This window comes from Eurytemora carolleeae, unplaced genomic scaffold (genome assembly GCF_000591075.1).
Source record: "Eurytemora carolleeae unplaced genomic scaffold, Eaff_2.0 scaffold97, whole genome shotgun sequence".
Classification (NCBI taxonomy): domain Eukaryota; kingdom Metazoa; phylum Arthropoda; class Copepoda; order Calanoida; family Temoridae; genus Eurytemora; species Eurytemora carolleeae.
In genome coordinates this window covers 118,430-143,258 of record NW_019396042.1, presented here as the reverse complement: position 1 = coordinate 143,258, position 24,829 = coordinate 118,430, and the positions used below count along the sequence as shown (strand labels likewise).

Below are 24,829 nucleotides of genomic sequence, written 5' to 3'. Positions count from 1 at the left end.
ACTGACCTTAAACTTACATAACCTGATAAACCGCTGACACGTGATTAATGTTGAAAAATACGAAATTGTTGTATAAAAACCTGATTCTAGACTGGGTTTCAGTAATTGATACCTGTCAACGGTTTCTATCTGGCTGGCTTGTAAAGGTTCTCTCTGACCAGAATACTAATTAAAATAAACAGTATTGTTGGTCTTATCCATACCTTCCAAGTATTCATATATTATTTTCCATTGTTCAAAGTCATTCTTTCTCTGTTATGGAAGCTATTTATATTTTCTGGAAAATCTATTTTTTAAACCCATGATATAACAATCTCTGAGGCAGAGGTTCAAATTTTAGGGGAAAAGTAACAGTAAAAGGTAAAAATTATTGGAAGTTGAAATTCAAAATTTTTCCACCTAAATATTTTAAATAATTAATGCTTCTTATTTTCTATTGTAAAATTTTACGAAAATCTTTAACAAATTGCGTTAACATATTTTGCAAAAGATTAATTCCCATTTTAGTTCATTCTTAAGAAACTTGTGTTGAGCTTTTTTTCAATTCTTCTTTTTTAAATTACTGTCAAGTCCATTTTTACTGAAGAGCTTGTCATGATTGATTTAAAAATAATTACTCAGGCTTCTTTGTTTGTGATTTAACATGTTTACAATTAAGTGATAAGCTTAACATTGAAACAAAGATCTTGATGCATTTACTCACATTGTAAACAATATTGTTATAGACATGCTAGTAATTGGGGAGGGGAGGGGGGAGATAAAGTCTTTCTTGACCTGACAATTTTGTATTCGCCTCAATACTTGTCTTTTACAATAAATTGTTTTGTATTTTTTCAAATCATTTTTTTAAATCTAGTTTTTCATTTTATGTTGTACAAATAGTAATTAACAACTCATGAATTCTGGAACTTTTGTGCTGGAAACTCAAAATCCCGATTGCGTGATCTCAATGTCCATTGTGGGCACGTTTAGATAGAGGATCAATGCTTAATCTCTTCATTTCAGTAATTCCTCACATGATCAAACCTTCCTTCAATCCCTGAATGGGTGCGATTACAATGCGGGATATTGTATACAGATTAAATTAATCTGCAGATTAAGAAAAGATCGAGATCAAGCAGTAATATCAAAACCTATATATTGAACACTCCCCCCCCCCCGCCCCCCCCACCTTCTTTCCGTAGATATTCATTAAGATTGTAGTATATTAGAATACGTGATCAGAAAGCTAAGCGATATCTGAATGTGTTTTAGTTGAGAGTTATGAAGGTTAAATCCGAAAGAACCAGGGGGGGGGGGGCTGACCAATTGGGAACTGAGGTTAATTAGGTTAGGTTATAGATTGTAAGACTTTAATACATTTTAAATCTTGGGCTATTGCTATCTTTCAACTTTTATTTTTAAGTTAAATAATCATTCGAACACTGGCCGCCAGTCTGGCATTAATAAGTTGGTATCATCGTGTTTAATTTACAGTAAGATTAATTGTTATATTAGTGCATAGATTCGGCCCACCCATTCAGCATAGAATTAAAGCTTTAAATCATAGATTTAGATTTTAAATACATTTTTTTATTATTGTATTCAGTAGCTGTGCTTTTGATATTATGTCTGGTTGTAGGTCGTCATTAAACATCTTATTTGATTTGATACTTCTTAGCATCAAAAAGTTTAACTTACATTTTTTAGATTTAGTTTGAAAGTATCTTCAAATATTTTGCAGTTAACTGATCCATCCTGTGTTGCCTACATAACCCAATATTGCTGTACTACCCACCAATCCCAATAATTTTGCATCATTCTACACGACTAGAACTGTATTTTTGCCATGTTTTTGCATATGCAAAAACTTGATGGTGGTAGATAGGAAATGATAGCGCGGGTATTTCTGCGGAAAATGTGGGCGGATAGAAAGGAAAAACCTCCATCATCACCGGCCAGGGGTGAACACTGAACATTGCAAATTTCTAAAGTTTGGCCAATTAACAAAGTATTTTTTTTAAAAATCCCCGAAAATATGTTGATTTCTTTGCCAAAAAATCCGCCCTGAAATATGCCAAACTCAGTGGGAATATTATGTAAAAACCCCTCAGCCTTGAATATGGTTATTGGTCTATATCTTCGAACCTTGTTCTTGTGTAACATAAGAACTGGTTATTGCTTGTAAATATGATCTGGGTATTTTGTCAATCCTTCCACAGTAATCATAATATATCTGACTGATGTATTTAGGGGTGCAAGAAAGCTTTTTTTTTTTTAAATCTTAAATTCAGTGTAACATAGAAATGGATGGTTATTAAAACTACAGATTAAAGTAAGATACATTTGGGTGACCTCCCCTGCACCGGGCTTTTAAAAACTTTCCAAAGGGCTCTTTTCTAGGTAGAAAATGGGGGGGGTCTTTGGTCATATTGCCCCCTTATATACGCTTTTACCCACCTTATTCCTACGTTATCATGGGTTATCATATTGTTCTTTGTTCTCCTCTGTAGGATTCATTATGCGTCTCAAAAATTCTTGAATTACTCCAGTCTCTGACGTAAATTGGCTTCTGTCCAAGTATTTAGTTCACTAGTAAATAAGTAAAAACTTTTTAACAACAATTATCTTTTCCGGCAATTTTCTTCCATGACTTGGTAAATCTAACTAGCCCATATCCAGAGATTTAAGAAGCATATTAAAAACGAAGTTGGAATAATTCTTAAAATTGTTTCTTTCATCTATCTCAATACTTTGCTTGTTTGTCTGGCTGTTTGCAAACACCAAAACTCAAAACGGCTGTAACCGATAGGGCCCAGGGTAGGGAAGGGATTTAAAATGCGTAATCTAACAATATTTTTAATTTTTTATATATTCGATTTGTTAAGAAAATGCACCAAGAAAAGAAAATGTGCAAAATTATTTTTGCTTAAATCTATTGTGTGTAAATGTGCCAAAGAGAAAGGGTGTTTAGACTAAAAGACAGTGTCAAAAATCAAGACTGGCCGAAATAAAGAGATTATTTGGAAATGAAGTTAAAATATTTTACTTGCAATATGCTATTGATAAACAGTTAAATATTGTACATTTAGTATCAAACAGCTCTTTATGGTTTTATTTGGCACGCTTAGTGTAATAAAGATTGCCAATATATAAAGTACTAGCAGACGCAAAAACAAAATAAAACAAGAATCGTGCAAGGCATTCCGTTTTATAACCATACTGAAATGCGGGATTTTATGGGTTTCATTTTTTAAATGTGAATACTATTGAATGGTGAATATTTCAATCTAAAATATTTGTCGCCGAATTGAATCTCGGTATAAGAGGACCACCCTGAGCTGTGGATTAAATGTTGTAATAAAATGAATTTTAATCCATGACACAATAAAGAATCCATCCAATATATCCTTGCACTTTAATTTTGGATATCAATCCATCTCACACTGTTATCTTGATAAAAAATGGTTTTAAGGGAGAGACCGGCTGTGTAATATAATAGAGATGAAAATGCAGTGTTGTAGAGAAAAACTTAAGGATTCATTTGATGCCAGTGAGACATTTTTACGGTGTACAATTTTTAAAAAATAGCGTTAAGTGGTTTGTAATATTATATCAGTTATTTCAGCCAGCAGAAGAAACGTTTTTTTACTATTTTGTAATAACCTGGACAAAATATGTAAGTAAAATTAATTTATAAACTGTTTAGGAACATATTTCTTAAAAGAAATTTTTGATTAAAGCCATAGTAGAACCGTAGAATCGATAATTTCATTATCACTATTGCCTTTGCTGTTTCTATATTTTTTTTCGCAAATTTCTTCAAAATGTTGTCTTCATAATTAAAATAAAGAAAGCCTCCATCAAGCGACCCGAGCTGAAAGAATTTGCATAGTTTACATATTTAGCTAAAACAACTGGTGAAATATTACAAACTACTCTGCGCTTTATTTTAGAATTGTACAGCGTAAAAATGTCTTATTGGTGTTAAATTAATCCTAAGGTTTTTCTCTACAATACTGCTTTCTTAGTTCAAATATGTTATATAGTCGGTCTCTCCCTCTAAGTTTGTAATGCATTGTGAAATTTAACGCAGATCTAAGTGTTATCTTAAATGCACTTGATTTAGATCACTTTTGTACAAAATCTATGATAAAGTCTTTGTATCAAGTATTTAATAAAAAATGGTTTGGGATCTCGTAAAAACTATTGTAATTTCATTTCTACGTATAAGAGAAGGCTCTAAAAAGTTTGATATACCAAATTAAAGATTTTTAACAAAGAAAATGGACTCCTTTTCTTTGCATTTCCTACATTTACAAAAACGATAGTTAATTTTTTGTCCATGTGTTTGTATTTTTAGTGTTATATTGAAGGAAAGTCTTTGTTAGTGATTTCAGTTATTTCATCTGTTTCTATTTCTTATTATCCTGATTGATGAAAGAAACCTTTAAATAGTTTTTTGATTTTGCGATTTAATTTTTTTCTGAATGATTTAGTAATCTTAATTGGTGCACGAGTTTTTCTTGGCATTGAGCTGAATAACTGCATCTGTATCATGTAATTTTAAATTAATTGTCCCAGGGTAGAAATAAAGGTGTTTAATGTTTATATCCCGGTTAAAAATTTAAACAGTATTTTAAAGTTTAAGATAATTGAACAAAATTTCTTGTCATCCATTTTGCTATCCATTTTCAATCAGCATAAACTTAAACGTTTTACTGATATTTTCAATGCTTAGTGTTATATGTTAACCTAAATTATTACTTGAAAAATAAAAGTTCTTAAGAAATTACTACTACGCATTTGATATTGTCGCCTTTATTATTTTTTACATGAAACATGTTTATTTATTGACTACAATTATTTGCATGCTAGATCGTACTAACTAAAATTCCGTACCACGCTTATTGATTGTTAAATGCCTTAATTCAACTAAAATTGCAAAAATTATTTGGGTCCGTCCAGGGCCCATTTTTGGTTTATGGGTATGTCTAGGGACCAGGTGGTTGTATTACCCTCCTCCCTTGTCTGATCTCTGAACTAAGCCTACAGTTGTGTTCTGGCAGTAGATGAAGGCAGACTGAAATCTTACTCACTCTGCAATTCATCCAACTCGGAGCAAACCTGCTCTATAGTTACTGCTCTCAGAGCACAAAATTAAGAAGCTGAGTACTCCGGAGGAATATTATTAGCTCCGATATTAAAACTTCTTAATTCAACCTTGCTCCTGTGTCTCCAGTATCCTGTAGTCATTTAGTGAGTCAGTGATAGGGACCCTCTAGGTTCAAGTGTATCAAATATATTCAATCCAAACTTCAAGATTAGTTCTGAAAGATAATAAAACAAGAAGTTTAAAGGAGAAAATTTCCAATATTGCTTAGGGTAATTTCCAGTTGTGATTGATTTGATTAATCTAACATCCCCAGGCTGATTAGGCAGGCATAATCAGAATCATACATTTTATACAATCTTTTACATTTTCCTCTTTTTACTCGGTAGCCCACTATACAATCTTACACACTGACATATCTTAAAGGGAAATGTACATTTCATAAATTAAAATAAATTTAATTTCAACGTTTTTGATTTTATATTTTTCTCTGGTCAAATACTCATCTTGGGGAATTGAAATTCTAAAAGAAATTAGTTGAATTTTTTAGGCCAACATTTTTCGGTTGCCTGTCTAAAAGTTTTGTTCTCCTTACATTTTATATTTAACTCCCTTTTCTCATTCCATTTTTTTTACCTTAGACGTAGACCTAATAAAAATATTGAAAAATATGTCTCTGAATTTCTGATAAGTGCAGGAATAATTAGAATAATGCAAACCTTTCTCGTTAATTAATAAAATGAATCCTAAAGTGAAAATGTCTGTCGGTAAAAATTTGCTTGGATTGATTTTCTATCCCCAAGCTGGTTTTCTTATTGTCACCCCCAATTTTTTTTTTAAATTTTTCATTTTGTCTCTTGGTCAAGATTTATTGTTGTATTTTTTTTTTTTGGGGGGGGGGGTTAAGTATTAACGTATTTTTATGTGTGTTTGTAGATTACCGTAATGACCGCCTACGCCCCGTTATCGACCGTTGTCTGCTGCAGCACACACAACATTTCTTATTTTTCACTTTTAAACAATTCAATAAACGTTATTCCTCTCCTTTCATTAATTTTTAACTTCCGATTCAATTTTTTTGTGTATTCATTTTTTTAGATTTTTGTCAAGATTTTCCAGCCTAAATTTTTCGTTGGGAGTTTTTTAATTTGTAACAACGATTCCTTTGTCCCCGTTGCCTAAATTGATCGTTAATTGTTAAGAAAAGTATGTAATTTACGATCTGAATTTGTCGGAACACTGTTTTTGTCTACATACATAGATGTCTCAAGGACTTAGCAATGAATGGATTGAAATAAAAATACTCCGCCGGCAAAAAGTTGACTTTTGGCAACTTTTTATTGGCAAATGTGTTAAAATTATATTTATCTTCACAGGTGACTGTGTACTGTGACCTCAATATTTTACTCACAGTGTATGTACAGTTTTCAGAGTACATGCAGCGTACTCAGAGTACATGCAGCGTAAATTGTTAAATTTTGATCCATTGAAACTAATTTCTGGTTCTTCGCTGGTTCTAAAGATGTATATTTTGTTTCTTCAGATGTATATTCTGATTTTTTATAAGCAGTGCTTTGGATCCTGATCCTTTGGATCCGCAAGATTTTGGTTTCAAGGATCTGGATCCGGATCCGCAAAAATAAGCGGATCCACGGATCCGAATCAGAGGGGCAAAATTTCCTGATTTCTGAATGATTCATTAAGTTTTAGCAAAAAAATAAGCGAAAAAATAAGAAATAACCTGTATCCGGGTCCATTTTTTCCAGTGTGGATCCAGGATCCGGATCCGTATCAAAACTAAATGTATCCTAAGCACTGCTTCAGATGTATATTCTGTTTCTATATATGTATATATATTATATAATCATGTTATATAGATGTAAATTCTTGTTCTTTAGATGAATATTCTTGTTCTATATATGTTTATTCTGGTTCTAAAGATGTATATTCTGGTTTTATAGATGTATATTCTGGTTCTATAGATGTATATTCTGTTTCTTAAGAGAATATTCTGGTTATATAGATGTAAATTCTGGTTCTATTGATCAAGTAAAATTAAATCTAATCATTTATGTATATTCTGATTTTTCAGATGTATATTAAGGTTTTACAGATCTATATATGGTTATCAAGAGAATATTCTGGATCTATAGATATATATTTTGTTTCTATAGATTTATAATCTTGTTCGGTTCTATAGATGTATATTCTGGTTCTTTAGATGTATATTCTGGTTCTATAGATGTATATTCTGGTTCTATAGATGTATATTCTGGTTCTATAGATGTATATTCTGGTTCTGTAGATGTATATTCTGGTTCTGTAGATGTATATTCTGGTTCTATAGATGTATATTCTGGTTCTATAGATGTATATTCTGGTTCTATAGATGTATATTCTGGTTCTATAGATGTATATTCTGGTTCTATAGATGTATATTCTGGTTCTATAGACTTGTTTGATGAATATTCATTATGCTAGCTCCGAAGTTCTATTATAAGATTTAAATACTTGTCAAAGATATTTTTCAAGTCAAATCTTATTAATCGGAATCATGATACCTACAGGGTGACCCATAGCATTTCCAAGTGCTCTGATCGTGTCTAGATTCTAATGGGCAGAATACTTTTTGAAATCAATCAAAATTTAAATAATGTTTTTGTGGCCACTGTACGGTACTGCACACTGTAAACTGTAGTTTCTGGTGTACAAAGATATGTTCAAAACTCTAAATGAGATTCTATCTACTTAATTTTTCATCAGATCTTTGCCTCAGGCTATACTGCCAGGGATAAACCATTCCGATTTATAAATTCAAATAATTAAGTTGTTTTTTAAATAAATTTTTTTGGGAATATAATTTTAAAAAAATTTGTCCCGATTCATCCCTGGTTAGGTGTTCAACTCAAATACCTTATATTTAACATACCGACCTTGACTTTGTCCAAATACAATTTTACAATTTAATTGATTTTGTTTCAGCCCAACACACTGCTCACTGCTCAACTTGTAAAACCTTTTTTGTCTTTATATTTGACTTTTTATTGAATTCATTTACAAGGTAATCAGACAGAGTTATAAAAATATTTTAATTATACTTCTCCTTAATTACCCCTCTTAAGGCTGCAGTTGGGATGATACAAATTTTCATTAATGAAATGAAATTTTCTTCAGCTTATGAAAATAATATCCATGATTTGAAAAATACTATATTTGATATTCAAATTTTTCCATTGCAATATCTTAGGAATTAGTTATCTAAGGTTCCAAAATATTGAAAGTTAAATTTTACCGTAAGCTGGAAATTTATCATCAATTTCTCATTTCTTTCTGATGCTCGAAATTTAGAAGGCTTATATAAAATATTTTTTAATTTTAGAGTTTTTAATCATTCGTTCATTTTTATAGAAAATTTTTGAACATAGCTGAGCTTTCCTAAATTTGGAACTGGCGGTTGTCATCCAAATTGAAAAATGAATTTTTAAAAAAACTGTTGTGTTGTGATTGATCATTTTAAAAAATTCCAGTTTTTTTCTTCAAATATTTGTTGGGAAGAGTCCAGTAAAGGTGGGGGAGGGGGGGGGAAGGCAACTGCAAATACTCTTAAGATTGAAAGGATTTGTAGATACACCTACAATCCACAATCTACATTTAAATATACTTAGCTTAATAGAAATGAGAAGTATTTTACGCTTTTTGTATTATGTTCTGTCAACATGTTACTTTTTTGTTTACTTTTCATTTCAAATATATAGATTGCACAAATTCCTTACCACGCTTTAACTTGAATTTGGGAGGGGAGGGAGGAGGGGTTACTTGGCAGTAGGTTTGAAGGTGTAGGGTTGAGACAGTAGATGCGACGGAGTAGGTTTGAAGGTGTAGAGTTGAGACAGAAGATTTTACGGAGTAGGGTTGAAGGAGTAGGTTTGAAGGTATAGGGTTGAGACTGTAGATTTGACGGAGTAGGGTTGAGGGAGTAGGTTTGCAGGTGTAGGGTTCAGACAATAGATTTGACGGAGTAGGGTTGAGGGAGTATGTTTGCAGGTGTAGGGTTGAGGCAGTAGATTTGACGGAGTAGGGTTGAGGGAGTAGGTTTGAGGGAGTAATTTTGAGTGAGTAGGTTTAAGGTAGTAGGTTTGAGGTTGTAGGTTTGATGGAGTAGGGTTGACTTAAGCGTAAATGAAATGAGAGTTCCGAGTCCGACCAAAGAAAAGGGGTTGAATTCTCAAAATGACTAGTGTATCCTTATAAAGGTTTTCAACCGTTAAAATTTCATAACTGAATTAAACTTAAGCCTACAAATCTTCAATGTTTGTTGACTTATTTGATATCCCAGCTTTATAAATCTCTAGTCTAGCTAAATCAACCACAGACATGATATTATTATTTAGTTCATTCATCAACCAGTTATATTTGTTGTATTATTCAGTCTGTTTTTATAAATGTTCAAAACAATTGTGAACTTTTTAGTCAAGTTAATTCATGCAGCAGCGTCAAAACCATACAATACAAAAGAATGAGACGACTTAATCTCAAGTCAAATAATTATGAGGTTTAAGGGGAGGAGTCCGGGGGGGGGGGCGTTCTATCTTTACATACTAGACAAGATTAATTATAAGGATGCGTATTTTAGGCATCCTTAAGGCTGTATCAACTCTGTATCTATATATTTATATTCTATGTTCCACCTGCACTCCTTGGCCCACCTTTCAAATTGTCTTTTTCAGCTAAATGACGTCAGAAGGGTGAAGACAGCGTGATAGGTTGGATTTGGTGGAGTAGTTGATTCTTGCAATAGAGCTTAAACTTAAAATGAAAGATGGTTTTATTACAGTTTCTTTTACTTCAGAAATATAAACACTAGTCTTGGAAATAAGTTGGAAATGAAATCTTACAATGTTTAGCTTCCTCATTATAGCTTTTAAACCGATTTTAGTTTAGACTTGGGATATTTTTTGTCTCCTTAAAATGCTTTATCAGGTTTACGTTAATAATCCTCGATTGTTGTGACTTTTTAAAGATATATTTATCAAAACTGGAAATTAATCAGGACGGTGTTTAAGAGAGGAAAGATAAAAAGATCTTGTTACGGAACTCTGGAGTCTATCTTAAACCTGTCGATGAAAACAATACGGATACAAGATACCCGGCTCCTACACATCCTCTCATGCCAATTCTTAGTTACAGTTTAGTCATCCTCAGTGATACTAGAGCTTAAATCTAGCTCAGTTGTTCAACCCTAGACCCAGAGATAAGTTCTAAACCAGCTCTTTAAAGCATTGAACCAACCGACCATAATAAATAACGATAGTTTCGCTTTTTGTGGGATAAGAATTTTTTCCTGCTGTGTCTTGATGTTTCCCGTCACACCAGGTCTTGAAATATAGCAGTTTTTATTGACGAGGGGGCGATTGTTGCCTGATTACAGGTTCTCTCACACCTTAGCAGTACATGGAGATATTTTAAAGATGCCTGTTCCAAACAGTCCTCATGCATACCGGAGAATTATCCCGGTAGAGAAGGAGGATGAATTTGACATGAACTCCAGTAAACCTCCGAGACCTCTGTACACAGCTAAGTACGAGCAAGGGCGGTATACTGTTGGAGTAGAAACATATTTGAACCATGATCTTCCAAAGCGGAAAACAAGTTGCCCGTCTTTTGGAAGCGTAAGCGGAGGTTTTCATAGATCTCGAGACAGAACTCGTCAATCTGCAGTTCAGAGGCTCGTGGAGAGAAAGCTGGCGCAAAAGGAGAAAGAGCGGGAAAAGGAAAGGGATAGAAGCTTAGGCAGCAAGTTCGACAGCTTCAGTAGTAGGCAGAGCTTTCATAGTTACAGTCCAATCAGACAGAGAGATACATCTCGGAGCAGATCAGAGAACGGTTTCATCCTAGGAACAGGAAGATGCTCTTCTCCTTCAAAAGAGAACATCGAACCAGATTTGTTCAGCTCTTGGAGCAAACGAAGAACAAGGAGTGTGTCTGGAACCAGGATCCGAGGTTCCAACGAGGAACCCGTTGCTAAAACCTATATAACAATAGGTCCTGGCAAACCTACCAGGATTAGAGAACATTCACCAGCTAAATCCGCCAAACTTACATCTGACGAAACAGTAACCAGTGCCAGGGAGAGATTTGCTCAATCCAGGAGTGGTTCTCCGCTTAAACAATTTGATCTTAATCGGCAGAGCTCACCCTCTCCAAATAGAAAGACAAGCAGAAACATTTCACCAGGCAAATCAAGAGACATTTTAAGAGACGCGTCTCCCCTAAAAAGTACAGACATTTTAAAAACATTTAGAGCTTCTAAAAGTGAGTCAAATTTTAACTCTCGGATTCCTGATGAAAATCATAACACCAAACCTTACTTTGCGGAGAAGATATTTAAAGTGAATCTTGAGCATAATCCAAGGAAAAATTCAAGAAGGTTGAGTGTTGAAATATTAAACAATATACATGAACAGAACACAGATTCTAAAAACCGAGCTTCTCCTGAAACCGAATCTTCAACATCTTCTCTATCTTCTAATCTCAGCGGTTCCACGGATAGTGTTGAATCTTCTGATAAATCTTCCTCCGTTCTCAGACAGAGAAGGATATCTTTGGAACAACGGTTTCAAGCTAGAACAGGAACAGCCAGGTTTACTTCTCCGGATAGATCAACCCAGTCCATTCATAGTTTTTCTCAAGCTACTGCATTCTCTGCTAGTACTGATGTGGATGATACCTGGACGCATATAAAGATACGACGGTATTCCACCGTTAAAACACATTGTGAGTTCTCCTCTGTCACCGGAGGACCCAGAGAATCGGTTGTGAGACCTATCCCTGCATCTAGAAAGATCTCTTTACCCCAGACTGCCGAGGTTCGGCCAGAACCTGCTCCAAGAAGGAGAAGTTTAACAACAATTTTATCTGCAGAAAGGTGGGACCAATTATCATGTCTAGTAAGAATTTTGGTGATGGTTATATTGCATGCCATGGTGAGGGGTTTAACAGTTTTAGGTTGTGTCCAGATATAGAAAACTATCCCTACACCAGTCCTATACTTTCATCTTCTAGCAGAGCGGACAGAAATGCTAAATTAAATAGAGGATTGGATTCAATTGAGAAAACTTCCTGTTTCCATTTTTCTCCTAGTCCTGGTTCTCCCGAGTTCGGAGACGAATATTCTCTTTTCCGATCCCGGTCTACCAGCCTGAGTTCTAGTGAAGGCAGTGTTCGGAGCACTGGGACGGTTTGTGAGAGTGACATATCCTCCAGACATAGATCTCTCAGATCCACTGAACCTCCGTCCAGAGGACTTTCTCCAGAATCAAGGGATGCTTATAGATATTAAATAGAACTGTCATAATTTCCAAAATTAGATTTTTTATTGGAACAGAATTAATATTCTGAAAGCGGATCAAGTGCTTATTAAGGAATTGAGTTTGCCATAAACTCTGATCCCTTTATCTTTGCAACCCAAAGTTTTAGACCGATATTTCAAACTATAAATTCCGTTAGATCAAATAGTCGTAAGTTTGAAATATCAAAGGTTTACTCAACATCAGGTTGCAAGGAATTAGAACATTTGAGTTTGCAGGAAAGACTCATTTCCTTACACCATCAGGCAGCAAAGATCTAGGGATTAGAGAATTTAAGTTTGTGGCAAAAACTCATTTCCTTTTTTTACATTTTGAGTAACAATTAAGTTTTTAATTCCTTTTTGCTGATGTTTTAAAAGTTTGTCACAGATTACAGCATTTGAAAAACGAAAGTGATGCAAATAAGGGAATATGAGACGGCGTAAATAAAAATGGCAAGAAGGTCAAAGACTTGTTAGGAAATCAGGGAGGGGGGAGTAATAGTGCTAAATTCTATCAGAAAATTGTCGTAAATGATCAATTTAAAGAAAATGTTCAGATTTCTTTTGTAAAATATAAGTCAACATATTGATTAAAGAAATGGGTTAAACTAGTAAGCAAATCATCATAATGCTTATTATGTAATTAAATCTATCCTCATAAGGATCCCCCCCCCCCTCCTCAGCTAAATAAAAATGTACTTTTTTTGAGTTGATAAATCACTTTCCGAGGGAAAAGGGTAAGCTAAAGGGGAAAAGTGTTTTATCATGTAAATCTAATTTTGTGCAAATTAGTTTTCTCCGATATTATCCAAGATTAAACTTAATATTTTTTCTTATATATAAGTGTTGCATAGGAATCCAGGTATCAATGAACAAGTAAAAACTGCGACAAAAAGTTGGAAAGCCTGTGATGAAACTAACCTTGCGGATTCAAGATCACAGCTCAGCAGTCGGGATCCGAACCCAGTATCAGTGAAACCTACCCAACCCGGAGCTGAACATAGACGAAGAGAACTAAGAAGAAAGAAGTGTGAGGATGAGAGTCAGGGTTCGGAGCAAGCTAACAGGCTCACGAGAAAACTCTCAGGAAGAATGTTAAACAATGGAAACATGGAGCAAGATGATGATATACAATCTGTCAGGGAAAAGGATTTAATTTTAAAAGATCATGAAATCGGACAGTTTGTAAAAACTTTGAATTTGTATGTTTAATGTTCGCAATATGAATAATTCCTCCCTTGAATTTTCAAATTCAACTCCAACTCAAGTCTAAACTCCTACTTCTAATTCCAAGACTAATTTAAGCAGGGGCCTAATATAAAGTGAAAATCATTATGAACTTAGGATTAAAGGTGTGGAGTTGCCTCGCGGTGGGGGAGGGAGGGGGGTGTTTTATGCTGAAAAAAGACTCTGAAAACTTTGTCACACAAAGATAGTTAAAAATATACTAAGGACCTTCAGGCTAAATTCAGGCATAAACGCTTCTAGGCATCAGATTGACACACTAATATGTTTGAGCATATTCTTGCATATTCAAGGATCTATGATCTTTACCCATCCAAGCTTACATCTTAATCTTTGTTAAGTGATGAGTAAGGGTTTATGATTAAAATACTGAAACTGATTAAAATTATACCAACTTAAAGGTTTATGAAGTTTAATGATAGATCAAAATATGATTGGTTTCCTTCAAACAAGACCGCGTTCATTCATCTATATAAATACTTTGCTTGTCTGTCTGTTTTTTTGTATCCAGTAAACTTCAAACCGGCTAGACCGACCTTTCGGGCCCAATTTTTTATGGGACCTCACGTGACCCAGGGAAGGTTTATGGATGATCGAATTTTCAAAAATTTACAAAATTCGATTTTTGAAAATTTTGAAAATCCACAAATTTTTCAATAACATTCGCGAAATTTTGTTTTGTTTTTTTACAATTTATACAAAGAGAACATGTTCAAAATTAAAACAGAAGACTGACGCGAAGCGCCCTAAAAGCTTATTATTTCATATTTTGGTTAAATAAACACAATAAGATTATAACAATTATAGAATTTTAGTTTGGTAATGAGGATGGTTAAAGGGACTGTAAGCGTAATTTCAAGTGACTCTCCGTGCAAAAATGGCAACACTCGAAATTCACCTTAGAAGCTTTGTCTGCTAAATTATGAATTATATATATATCAATATTTATAACTTTAAAAACTATTTTTTCAATTGTGGTTTCTTTAAAAAAGTGACTTGCGCATTTCTTATATATATATATATAAATAATCAGAATTAAACACGTTACAGCCTTAAAAAAACACAATATCTTCAACGTTTTTGTTCATATAAAAGTTTTTAGATACCATTGCCATCATAGCAATTTGAATTTACACTTACAGTTACTTTGAATACATAAAATCTGCTCGATATTTACATAGCATTCTTTGGAACATTAATGGATTGTAGGAAATGAGAGATTTGGCCTGAATTCCTTCTGTTCAAATCTTGCCTAATTGATATTTATGAAGCATAAGAAAAAATAATTAATTCTGTCCAAGATAAATACTTACTTTAAGGGTTTCCACTATTTTAAACATAAAATAGGAAATATAAATTTACTGAATATAATTTTGTCTAAATACGAATACATAAACCCCAATAGTTGGTAATCATTATACAGTGGTTTATAAATTATATATTTTCGGGGTAGAAATGTTTAAATAATGAGTTTTAACCAGTTTGTGGTCGAGAATGAATTCAAAATATTGGGTTAAAAGTAGTTTCAAGACCATATATTTTTTTATACACAAAACTTTTCATTCATGAAGATATATTTATTAAATGAAAGGAAGGGCGTCGAACGGTTTCAAACCGCCATCTCATCATAAAATACTAAATCTTGTTCCCTGCAGTACTGTTTCCGGTTCTGGCATCGATTTCTTTCGGAAATTTGTCCAACGGAAAGGGGACGGTTGTCGGGAGTGTGAAGATCGGTTCCGGCGTGAAGTACTGATTGACCGTCTTGTGTCCGACTCTTTGAATACCCGGGCTGCATTATCGGTCAGCTCTACAAAAGGTCACGGTTCAATATCAGCTTGTTTATCTGCTTAGCATATTTCTAAGCCTGATATATTTGTTAATGGTAAAATTTATATATTTTTTAAATAAGCATCAAGATTTACGAACTCGGTATGATTAGGAGTAATAAAATTAAATATTTAAGAAATTTTGGGAGATATTTTTTTCTGTGTTTTTTTTTCTTATTTGGATAATTCTTTTTTTAGTTCAGGACTTTGTTATTGCATGCAGTAAGCCAGTAGTTTTTATTATAGTTGATCACTTGTCACTTATTTTATTTGTTAGAAGCATACTCTTTAATTCGATTTAATTTTTGAATGTTTGAATGTAAATATTTACATTTATATGCCATACCATTTACATTCATTCAGTGTTAGTTACACAATCTCTTTCAGAATTATAACATTAAATGGGCTGAAACCGTAATTTCACGTGACCCTCGACTCTTTATTAATGTGGCATTTTCGATGCACAACGGTACCCTTAAAAGCTATGTCTGATATAGTATTAACTAAATTTCCATGTTTTTTGTTTTTGAAAACTGTTTTTTCATTTGTGGTTTCTTTTCAAAAGTGACACGCGCATTTCTTCCTTCAGAAACAATAGAGAAATTATCAAAATAAAACAATTTTCCACATTTTTGATCAGATAAGGTTTTTAGGGGCACAGGTGTGAATCGGGCGTGCTCATCTTGGGGGGGGGGGTCTCTCAATTAATTACATTAATTATTTAAACAAAATGCATTTCTAAGGTTGTACTTCACAAATCACAGAATTAACCAAAGAAAATTTCATAAAGAGACATAAGAAGAATATAATTATTTGAGTCGATGCATGAAATTAAAAAGTAAACTGTCCGTATTTTCTTGTTTACCAAGTCCTGAACTAATATTCGGAGTTAGGGAAAACTGAAAACTAAATTCCGTATCTTGAAGTTTTACCTATTAAATGTAGCGAGGGAAATGTCAAGGGGTTTAGCATAACATCTGTGTTATGTGACATTAGTATTATACAAATGATGTTACAGGGAGTTTGAAAAAGATGGGATATAAGTGTACACTTTAACCCCATCTTTTAACTAATATTTTTTTAGCCTTTTGTCAAACAAAAAATACAAATTGTCTAGTGCACAAAAATGAATACTTTTTGTTTCTCCCTTAAAATTATTCTGACGTTTGGAATTTAGTTAGTTCCTGTAATACACAGTTACTTAAAATCACAGGCAGACCACATTTTGAAATCTCGGGGTTTTGAGAGTTTATGTTTATTCTTGCGATAATCGTTTTGTCAAAGAAAAATGGTGCGGGAATAAAAGAGTTTAATGTCGCCACTTATCTCTTTACAAGGTTTGTATATTTTTATCATGTTTAACCATAGGCTACATTGAGTAAGTATAAAGGCATGGCTTGAATACAAGAGAAGGGCTCTATTGTACTCCGTCTTAAATCCATCTTATCATTTCATATGTAAATTTTATCTGAACCTTAATCTCTACAAGACTCTCTATTTGAATATTCTGATATTGAACCGTTCGCTCCGCAGGATCAGGGAGCGATCAAAAACCGGGTTTAAGGAGTTTAGAACAAAGATTTTCTACCGGAGAAGATTTGAAAGACAAAAATCATAGATGTGACAAACATAGATATGATTCCTCCTGTGATGATAATCAGAGTATATCTACTAAGAGTTCTGTAAGTGTGGTTTCTTCAGTATCAGGATCAGGACTCCTCTTCCTCAAAAACTATTTGAAGAAAAAGAAGTCGAGCAAAGGACGTTCTTCTGCTGGAACAGTTTCCAGTAAAGATTTAACTAACATGAGTTTCTTCAACAGTACTCCTCTTCCCTTCCCTCCTCCCCAACACTGCTATGGACCAGCCTTTGTCAAAGATGGGAATTCAAGTCCAGAGAGTAGACGTATGTCCGTCTGCAGTACAGTTGCAGATCTATTAAACGAAGATTTTGATTGTGATGATTCTGAGTTGAAGAATCTGGATTGGGAGGAGTGGGATGAGCATATACCTGAAGATCTAAGCTATGATGATCTTGTGTCAGTGATCAGTGAGAGCTTCTACAGCGACGATCATGATTTGTCTGAGCTTTGTGATCTCGACCTCGAGGGTAGGAAGACTGTAGTTGCAAATGAGAAAGAAATGTATCGACCTAACTCGGCAGCAGATGATTTAAATAATCTAAATAATCAAGATTCGTCAGAAAAATGCATTTCCCTGGAGGAGAATATCGATGACCCAAACACTTTGGATCAGGAGACGAGAGGGTCGTCTAAATCAAGATACAACTCAAGGTTGAGCTCCTTCATGCAGGACCTGGAAGCAGAGCTAGAACTTCCACCCATGACTCCTGTCTCGGATGAGAAAGAGGAAGCAGTGAGAGCTATCAGTAGAACTATCAGTAAGTATATCAGAACAAAAAGTGACGGAAGCTACGACGGAAGAAGCTCAAGACAAAGTATCTATTCTTACTCCAGGACTAAAAGTAATACAAGTTATGATGATGGAGAGAAGAGCAAGTATGGATCCAACAGTTACTCCCGTCAGGACGACTATGACAGGTATTCAAGAAACAGTGCATATAACGACCTAGGATCATATTCAAGACGTAAAAATTATGACGATGTTGGACGAGACTCAAGATTATCCTTGGCCAGCCCCATGTCCGATTATCTACCTGAGTTAAGCTCAGCTCCGTCTCCCGCACTTTCTCGAAGGCCTCTGAGTCAACTATTGATGTATGACCTACCGTCTAGTCCGACAGGTCGTTTATCACCCGAGGAGGGAAAATTGCAATCAACGGGTCACACTCTACCTGTACGAGGTGTGAACTCAGTGGTGAGGTCACCGGCCTGTGGTCAGTCCCAGCAGCAGTTTACGCACCAACAAATATCTCAGATTCTTACTCTACCCAAAAATGAATTTTCTCTTAATTTTGAAGGAAAGTCTCCGGAGTTCAAACATTCAGAATTACCAGGTCAGAATCCCTCGGAGGCAAGGCTGAGAAATAGTGAGAGTAAAATCAAGAATGCAAATAGAGACAGTTTACTGTGTGGGTCAACTTCCTATTCCCCAGGACCTAATACACCCCCTCCCCCCGCACCACGTCCTCAATTCTACAGACATTCCAGTTCTAATAGCTCCGACAGTGGTTGTCCGCTGTTTGAAGATAAAGTTGCTAGTCTTTCTCCTACACCGTCCCCCAGAACCAATATAGAAGTGTTAAGCAATAATAGAACCAAGCTTGCTAACTTTTGGGAACGTAGTTTAGGAACAAGTCAACCTGAAGCATCTAGTTGGGTACCAGGAGCAGCACAGTCCAGACAAGGGTTCCAACCAGTTAAATCTAGCTCTGGGTCGGATAATAACCTGGGGAGTTCCCAAGACCGGCTTGCACACTTTTTAGATGTGACAAGACGCGCTGCAGAGGGACGGAGAAACGGTCGAGGATATTTTCATCGAGCCTCTACTGGTTCAGACTGCTCAGATTTTTTTGAACGAATTCCTCCCTCCCCCGGGCAAAGGCGGAGAGATTCATTCACTGAATATTTTGTTTAAACCTCGTGAGTTAAGAATACAACTAATCCAGTTTCCGGTCAATCCACTCCCGATGAATGTATACAGAGGAACCGGTTATCCCAAGCATAACAAGATTATTAGATCCATTAACACTGTATCAGTGAATTAACAAAAATAGATTATTTGATGAATTGACTAGTTTTCAAGGTATGCACAACTAGGGTTCTTAACATTTAGCATGATTATATAATTAGGTATGCTGGAGGGTTAAGGTTAGGTATGGTAATGAGACGCATGTTTTACCTCTCATACATACAGATATGTCATGGTACACAGTCGCAAAAAAATCGTTTAATTTACAATAAGGTCGTGACTGAAATGCAAAGTTTTTGTACTCAAATCTAATCATTATTTATACATTTGTTCCATGTACATTCTACATAAACAGTCAACAGGTTTAGCAAAAACAGTAATAAACATTAAGATTTTTTTTCTTAAAAAATGGTTTTGTTAAAAAGGGTGTTTCCGATTGGGTTACATCGGGCTTAAAATTAACAAGATACTTTCTCCCTGTGTTCCTGCTTTTCCTAATTATATGTCTGGCTGGGTTTATGTATCTGGGGAGGAAACAGGGGAATTCCGAACTTTCTCAGATATTACATTCACATAACTTAGCCGGGGTATATCTATATCAGCGCCCCCCCCCTTTTATTCAATTCTTTGTGATGCAGTAATGAAACATTTATTTAAATTCATATATTAACTCCTGTAATACTTTTTCTATTTCAACCAAAAATGGCGCAATTCAAATCACAATTACAAATCACAATAGGCTTTATTTAGATAATACATTTTTATTAGATGTGAACACCCTTTGTCATATATTTGGTGTATCCTTTACATTCCACAAAATTTACATTAAGAGATAACTGTAATTTGTCCAGTGGTTCAAGGTTAAGTGTTTTTTGGGAGGTTGGTGACGGGGGGGGGGGGGGGGGTTATGACGTTAGTTATAGTGGATAAATCCAAATAATCTAAATACTAAATCATCACGATATAGTTCACTGTGATTTTAAGGTTTCACGCTCTCTATCAAAAATCAATGAGAATTTTGCCAACAAGTCCTGTAAAGTGCTAAAATGTACATTTAAAGGGCTACAGAAAAGCATAAGAAAGTTAGAGCGGTAACAGCTAAGCCCAAGGCGTTGCGCCACTTCAAAGTCGACCCTGTCTTAAAATTGATGAGGATGTTTATAAGCAGGCTGAATCTATGTGAGTTAGGAGCATTTAAAAAATTTATCCGAGAACGAGGAAAAATGTTGAAAAATAAGAAAAGAATGTTGTTAAAGATGGATGACTGTATTACGACACAGAAAGGGTAGAGAAGACACGTCTAGTTTTCTTATGTAAAATGAGTATAAGAAGGAAAGGTCAGAAGAGTTGGCGCAAGAAAATTTTAAACGTTTACTACATACTGTAAAACATAAAGTGCCGGTATTTCTTCTTGTCATTATTTATTCCATGCTTTCAGGACTCTTTTGTTTTCCCCCTCCCCACTATTTTCCGCCCAACACTTTCCATTCATGCCAGAGTTTTAGGTTATTGCTTACTTAATAAGCTTTAAATCTGTTATTTGTTGAAATTTTTAAATTTTCAAGTTCTTCTTTTGAGATCTTAATAACCCATTTTGTTAGAAGTGAGTAAAATTTAATTTCCATAAATTAGTTTAATGGATGAATTTAGATTGTTTAAATGAATAGTTAAGTTTTAAAACTTATCGGAATGAATTCCGACGCAAGTCCTGACTTTTACATAATTTTATATCATGATACAGTTTTAAAGAATGTTAAGAGCCTAGAGAATATATAACTGCGGGTTTTTATCTAGGTCATGACAGGCCTATTATCTGATCTGCAAATGGTTCCCTGAATAGGCAGATTAGCATATCACCGTTGTCTTGGCCTGATAACTACAGGATCTGTAGGAACATCGTTTAATTTTAAGATATCATTTTTCATGCAGAATCATATTTTTATATCAAACTGCCCCCCCCCTTAACTCACCATTCCGGGGATTTATTTATTTCCACTACGCTTCTTAAAAGTTATTTTAATTTAGATTCTGTTTGTAAATTATATGCTCTGTTTTCATTCTGATATGAATGCGCTGGAAAAAGTAAAAATATGAAAAAATGTTATTCGATTTTTTTCCCAGCATGCCACAGAACTCTAAAATAGTTCTTCCATTTTTTCTTTTTAATATGACCTAAAACAATTGCACATCTTAATTTTTCTTTTTATGAACAGATCTCTTTTAAACAGTTTTTACCCCTGGATTTAGATAAAATCATAATATCCTTCTTATAGATCATATTCAACCTCTCTGTACTCCCCCCCCCCCCCTATATAATCACTCTTGTGCTTATAGTTAAGCATCTTGACTGATTAAAGCCTATATATTTTATCTGACAAGATCCTAGTCTATTCTTGACTTGATCAGAGAACAATCTTAATCATTCAACCTGGGCCCAGACCCATTCATTAAATTTATTCATTGGGTTACATTTCATTCATTCAGTTTTGGGAAACTTTTTACATTCGTTGGATTTTAAGAACTTTTTTCCATTCATGAATTTTTGAGCACTTTTTTCAATCAATATGTTTTCTTTGATTTACTGGGTTTTTAAAACTTTTTAGCAATGGATTTTTTGTGCACATTTTTTTTATTTATTAATTTTTAAAGAACTTCTCTTTTAATTTATGTTTTTTTTATTTTCAATTTCAATTTTCTTTTCAATGATTTTTGTAAAAACTTTTTCATTCATGGATTGTTCGTAAATGATTTTATGCTGATATTTTTTACTTCTTTTCCACTTTGAAATACTTTTTTAAGTTCCAAGTGTAACGGTTGTCTCTCCCACTGTTAAAACAAATACACCTCTACAGTCTACCTCAACCTCTCCTTAGACAATCCTTCGCTTTATTTTTATCTGTCTATCTTCGCTGATATTCCATTGTCCATAATTTGTATGCATTAAACCTCTGCAACTTTTTACCAGGAAATTATACGTTCAGCAACTATTTTCAAGCTCAATTCAACGGCCACTAAAATTACAAGTTTCAAAAGTTGTTAAATATTTGTAAAATATAAATCTCAAATATGCAAGTTTTTTCTCTCCGAGGTGTTTTGAAATTTGTTTATGAAGGGGAGCTAGAGATACCTATCAGCAGTTTGTTCCCTTGAATAGTTTTCAAAGCATATTTTTCTTTTAAAAAACTTGGCAGTTAATATTGATGCTCAGACACTTTTTAATTTGTCAAACTGTTATTTGAACTTTAGCTCAGGTCGAATAGAATTTCTTTCAGAACTAACATTTTAAAGTGTGATTCATACAACTGGAATAGGAAGACGACAATTTGAAGAAAAATTGCTTATTTCTTGTTTTAAAGCAAGTAGTTTTACTATTTCAAATAATCTTAACGTCTTCGTCTTATTCCACTGTTTTGTGTATCGAAAACAATTCATGAAGTTTCGAGGTTAATCGCTGAAAACTTGATGGATTTGTTTTCTTGTTTTTATTTTAGAATCTTTTCTAATGTGAAAAGAATAGGTATGTTTTGTAAACTGAAGGTGAAATTCTTAACAGTGAACTTAAAAAATACAATTATTTGAATTTATTTTTACACCAGAGACGGTTCGTAAAACAATTTGATCATCCTTAAACTCTAGGATTTCGATCGAATTTTGAATAATCAGTAACTTTCATTTTCAAGACTCTATGATAAACCAATTAAATCTCTCTTCAAAAAATTTCCCGCCTTATTCATCTTGTTGAATTGTGGATGACTTATGGACTTGAATAAGTCAAGTATAGAACCTGTCTTAAATAAACATCTACTTTTATAATCTTTTAATACGGACATTCCTGGAACTTATTGTGCCAGAACTCGGCTTAAGTGCTATATTTTCTAAACAGATATGTCTAAAAAGTCAACTTAAGCTTGGATTTAAATCATGAACTCATGCTCCGGGGATTTAAATTACAAAGAACCGAATCTGGAGGGCTTGAGGGTGGGTCAATTGAATAAAGAAAGATCATATACATTTTTTACATCAAGGGGGAGGGGGACTCGGACTGGATAAAATTAAGAAATGCTAAAGTTAAATAATTCTGTGGCCGAATTTAAAGAATTTGAGCGGCGGTTTAAATTTAAGCCGCGGCTTAAATATGGTTGGTTCCACTTAAAATTGTATCAAATGTTTCAAGATTTAAGCCGGCGCTTAATTTAAACCGGGTTTTGGCAGATTTAAACCGCGGCTCAAATTCTTTAAATTCCATCTCTGATCTCAGAAAGGAAAAAAACTTTGCAAATTCTTCTTTTAAAATGTTCTATCGAAAAATATTGGCTAGTTAGTTTTTCTTTGAAATGCATAAGCCCTGAGATGGAATTTAAAGAATTTGAGCCGCGGTTTAAATCCGCCAAAAACCGGTTTAAATTTAGCGCCGGCTTAAATCTTGAAACATTTGATACAATTTTAAGTGGAACCAACCATATTTAAGCCGCGGCTTAAATTTAAACCACCGCTCAAATTCTTTAAATTCGGCCACAGGTTATATTAACTGTAAAATCATGTTTCTCCGCATATCCCTTGAAACCGCGTCATCTTGCAAATTCTAATAACAGTTTCTCATCCTGGTCTCTCCTATCATACAGAGGGATATTTCTCACTAGATATGGTTAAATTTTCAGGGATGATGAGGAAAATGTTTTTTTGTTAAATTAACTGATAATTTTTTGAAAGTTTAAGTTTGAAGCTTTTCCTGAAATAGTGATATTTGTTTAAATTTATAGATATGTCTGTGAGGTGCTATTACAAGAAAGCGAATATGACCCATATTTATGAACACGAGGCGGATGGTAGATTTCTCCGTATAAAATGATAACGTTGTAAATGAAAGTATTTAGATTTGCGTCTGATATGGTGCGTATATTCACACTCAAATACACAAATGGAATATATGGGGGGGGGGGGGGCTAAAAAAGTTGAAAAATCTTATAATTTTGTAGCCCCAAATCTTTGGAAACCTGAACTTTTAATATGTTTTTATTGAGAATTATTAAATAAATCTTAGAAATAATTAATTTATTTTTTAGAACTTATAACTTTAAGTACATACATACAACGATATCTCTATCTCTAAATCTGTAAACATCAGACAAGATGTTGTCCTCTTGTCCCAACCTAACAGTTCTATTCTGACAACATTTTAGCCAGATTGTGAACAAAGTGAGGGGCGGGGTGATTCCAGAATATTATTCTAAAATTGAGTTAAAAGCTGTATTTTACCAAGGAAGTAAACTCATCTTTGTCATCGATTTCTCCAGAATTCATCCATCTTTGTTTTCGGTTGAGAGTAGATTTTTCTAGATTGCTACTCAACACGTCGTAAAGAAAAGATATTTTGAATTTTTGAAATCTGTAGAATCATATCTAGGCCACGCTTCTTGGAACACATAATTAGGATTGACGTTTTGAGGGAAAAACATGATTTTTGAATTTATAAAAAGCTGGGTCGTTTTAACAGGTTAATCAAATTTGATTAAATAAATTAGATAGATTCATTCTATGCATTAGATGAATAGCGTATCAATAATATTAAACTGTACTCTTAGTACTACTAGTCCTCCAGGTTATCCTGATGCTCCTGGTACTCCTGGTACTACTGATACCTCTGGTACTCCTGTTACTTTTGGTACTCCTGGTACTCCTGGTTCACCTTGTACTCTTGGTACTC

At 34.0% G+C, this 24,829-nt stretch overlaps 3 protein-coding genes across 3 annotated transcripts in view; all 3 read left to right on the top strand.

Annotated features, from left to right (window-relative positions):
• LOC111700999 (dnaJ homolog subfamily C member 7) overlaps window positions 1-24,829 on the top strand; it is a 52,629-nt gene that overhangs the window by 4,646 nt on the left and 23,154 nt on the right. The window lies entirely within an intron of this gene.
• On the top strand, window positions 5,014-23,952 carry LOC111701025 (serine/arginine-rich splicing factor 4). Its single transcript, XM_023472138.1, has 3 exons — window positions 5,014-5,364; window positions 10,143-12,017; window positions 23,886-23,952. The coding sequence occupies exons 2-3, from the start codon at window positions 10,561-10,563 to the stop codon at window positions 23,935-23,937; spliced, it is 1,509 nt and encodes a 502-aa protein (XP_023327906.1). The 5' UTR covers window positions 5,014-5,364; window positions 10,143-10,560; the 3' UTR covers window positions 23,938-23,952.
• LOC111700982 (uncharacterized) lies at window positions 12,024-19,223 on the top strand. The gene is made up of 4 exons (XM_023472083.1): window positions 12,024-12,412; window positions 13,295-13,582; window positions 15,341-15,504; window positions 17,048-19,223. Exons 1-4 carry the CDS (start codon window positions 12,033-12,035, stop codon window positions 19,069-19,071), a joined length of 2,856 nt encoding a protein of 951 aa, XP_023327851.1. The 5' UTR covers window positions 12,024-12,032; the 3' UTR covers window positions 19,072-19,223.

Excerpts from the sequence above, each read along its gene's own strand:
- LOC111700982 (XM_023472083.1), top strand. The coding sequence starts at position 12,033 with ATGTCTAGTAAGAATTTTGGTGATGGTTATATTGCATGCCATGGTGAG. Across the intron at positions 12,413-13,294 it reads GGACTTTCTCCAGAATCAAG|GAATCCAGGTATCAATGAAC; the intron begins GGATGCTTATAG and ends AGTGTTGCATAG. Across the intron at positions 13,583-15,340 it reads GATGATATACAATCTGTCAG|TACTGTTTCCGGTTCTGGCA; the intron begins GGAAAAGGATTT and ends TGTTCCCTGCAG.
- LOC111701025 (XM_023472138.1), top strand. The coding sequence starts at position 10,561 with ATGCCTGTTCCAAACAGTCCTCATGCATACCGGAGAATTATCCCGGTA. Across the intron at positions 12,018-23,885 it reads ACAATTTTATCTGCAGAAAG|ATATGTCTGTGAGGTGCTAT; the intron begins GTGGGACCAATT and ends TTAAATTTATAG.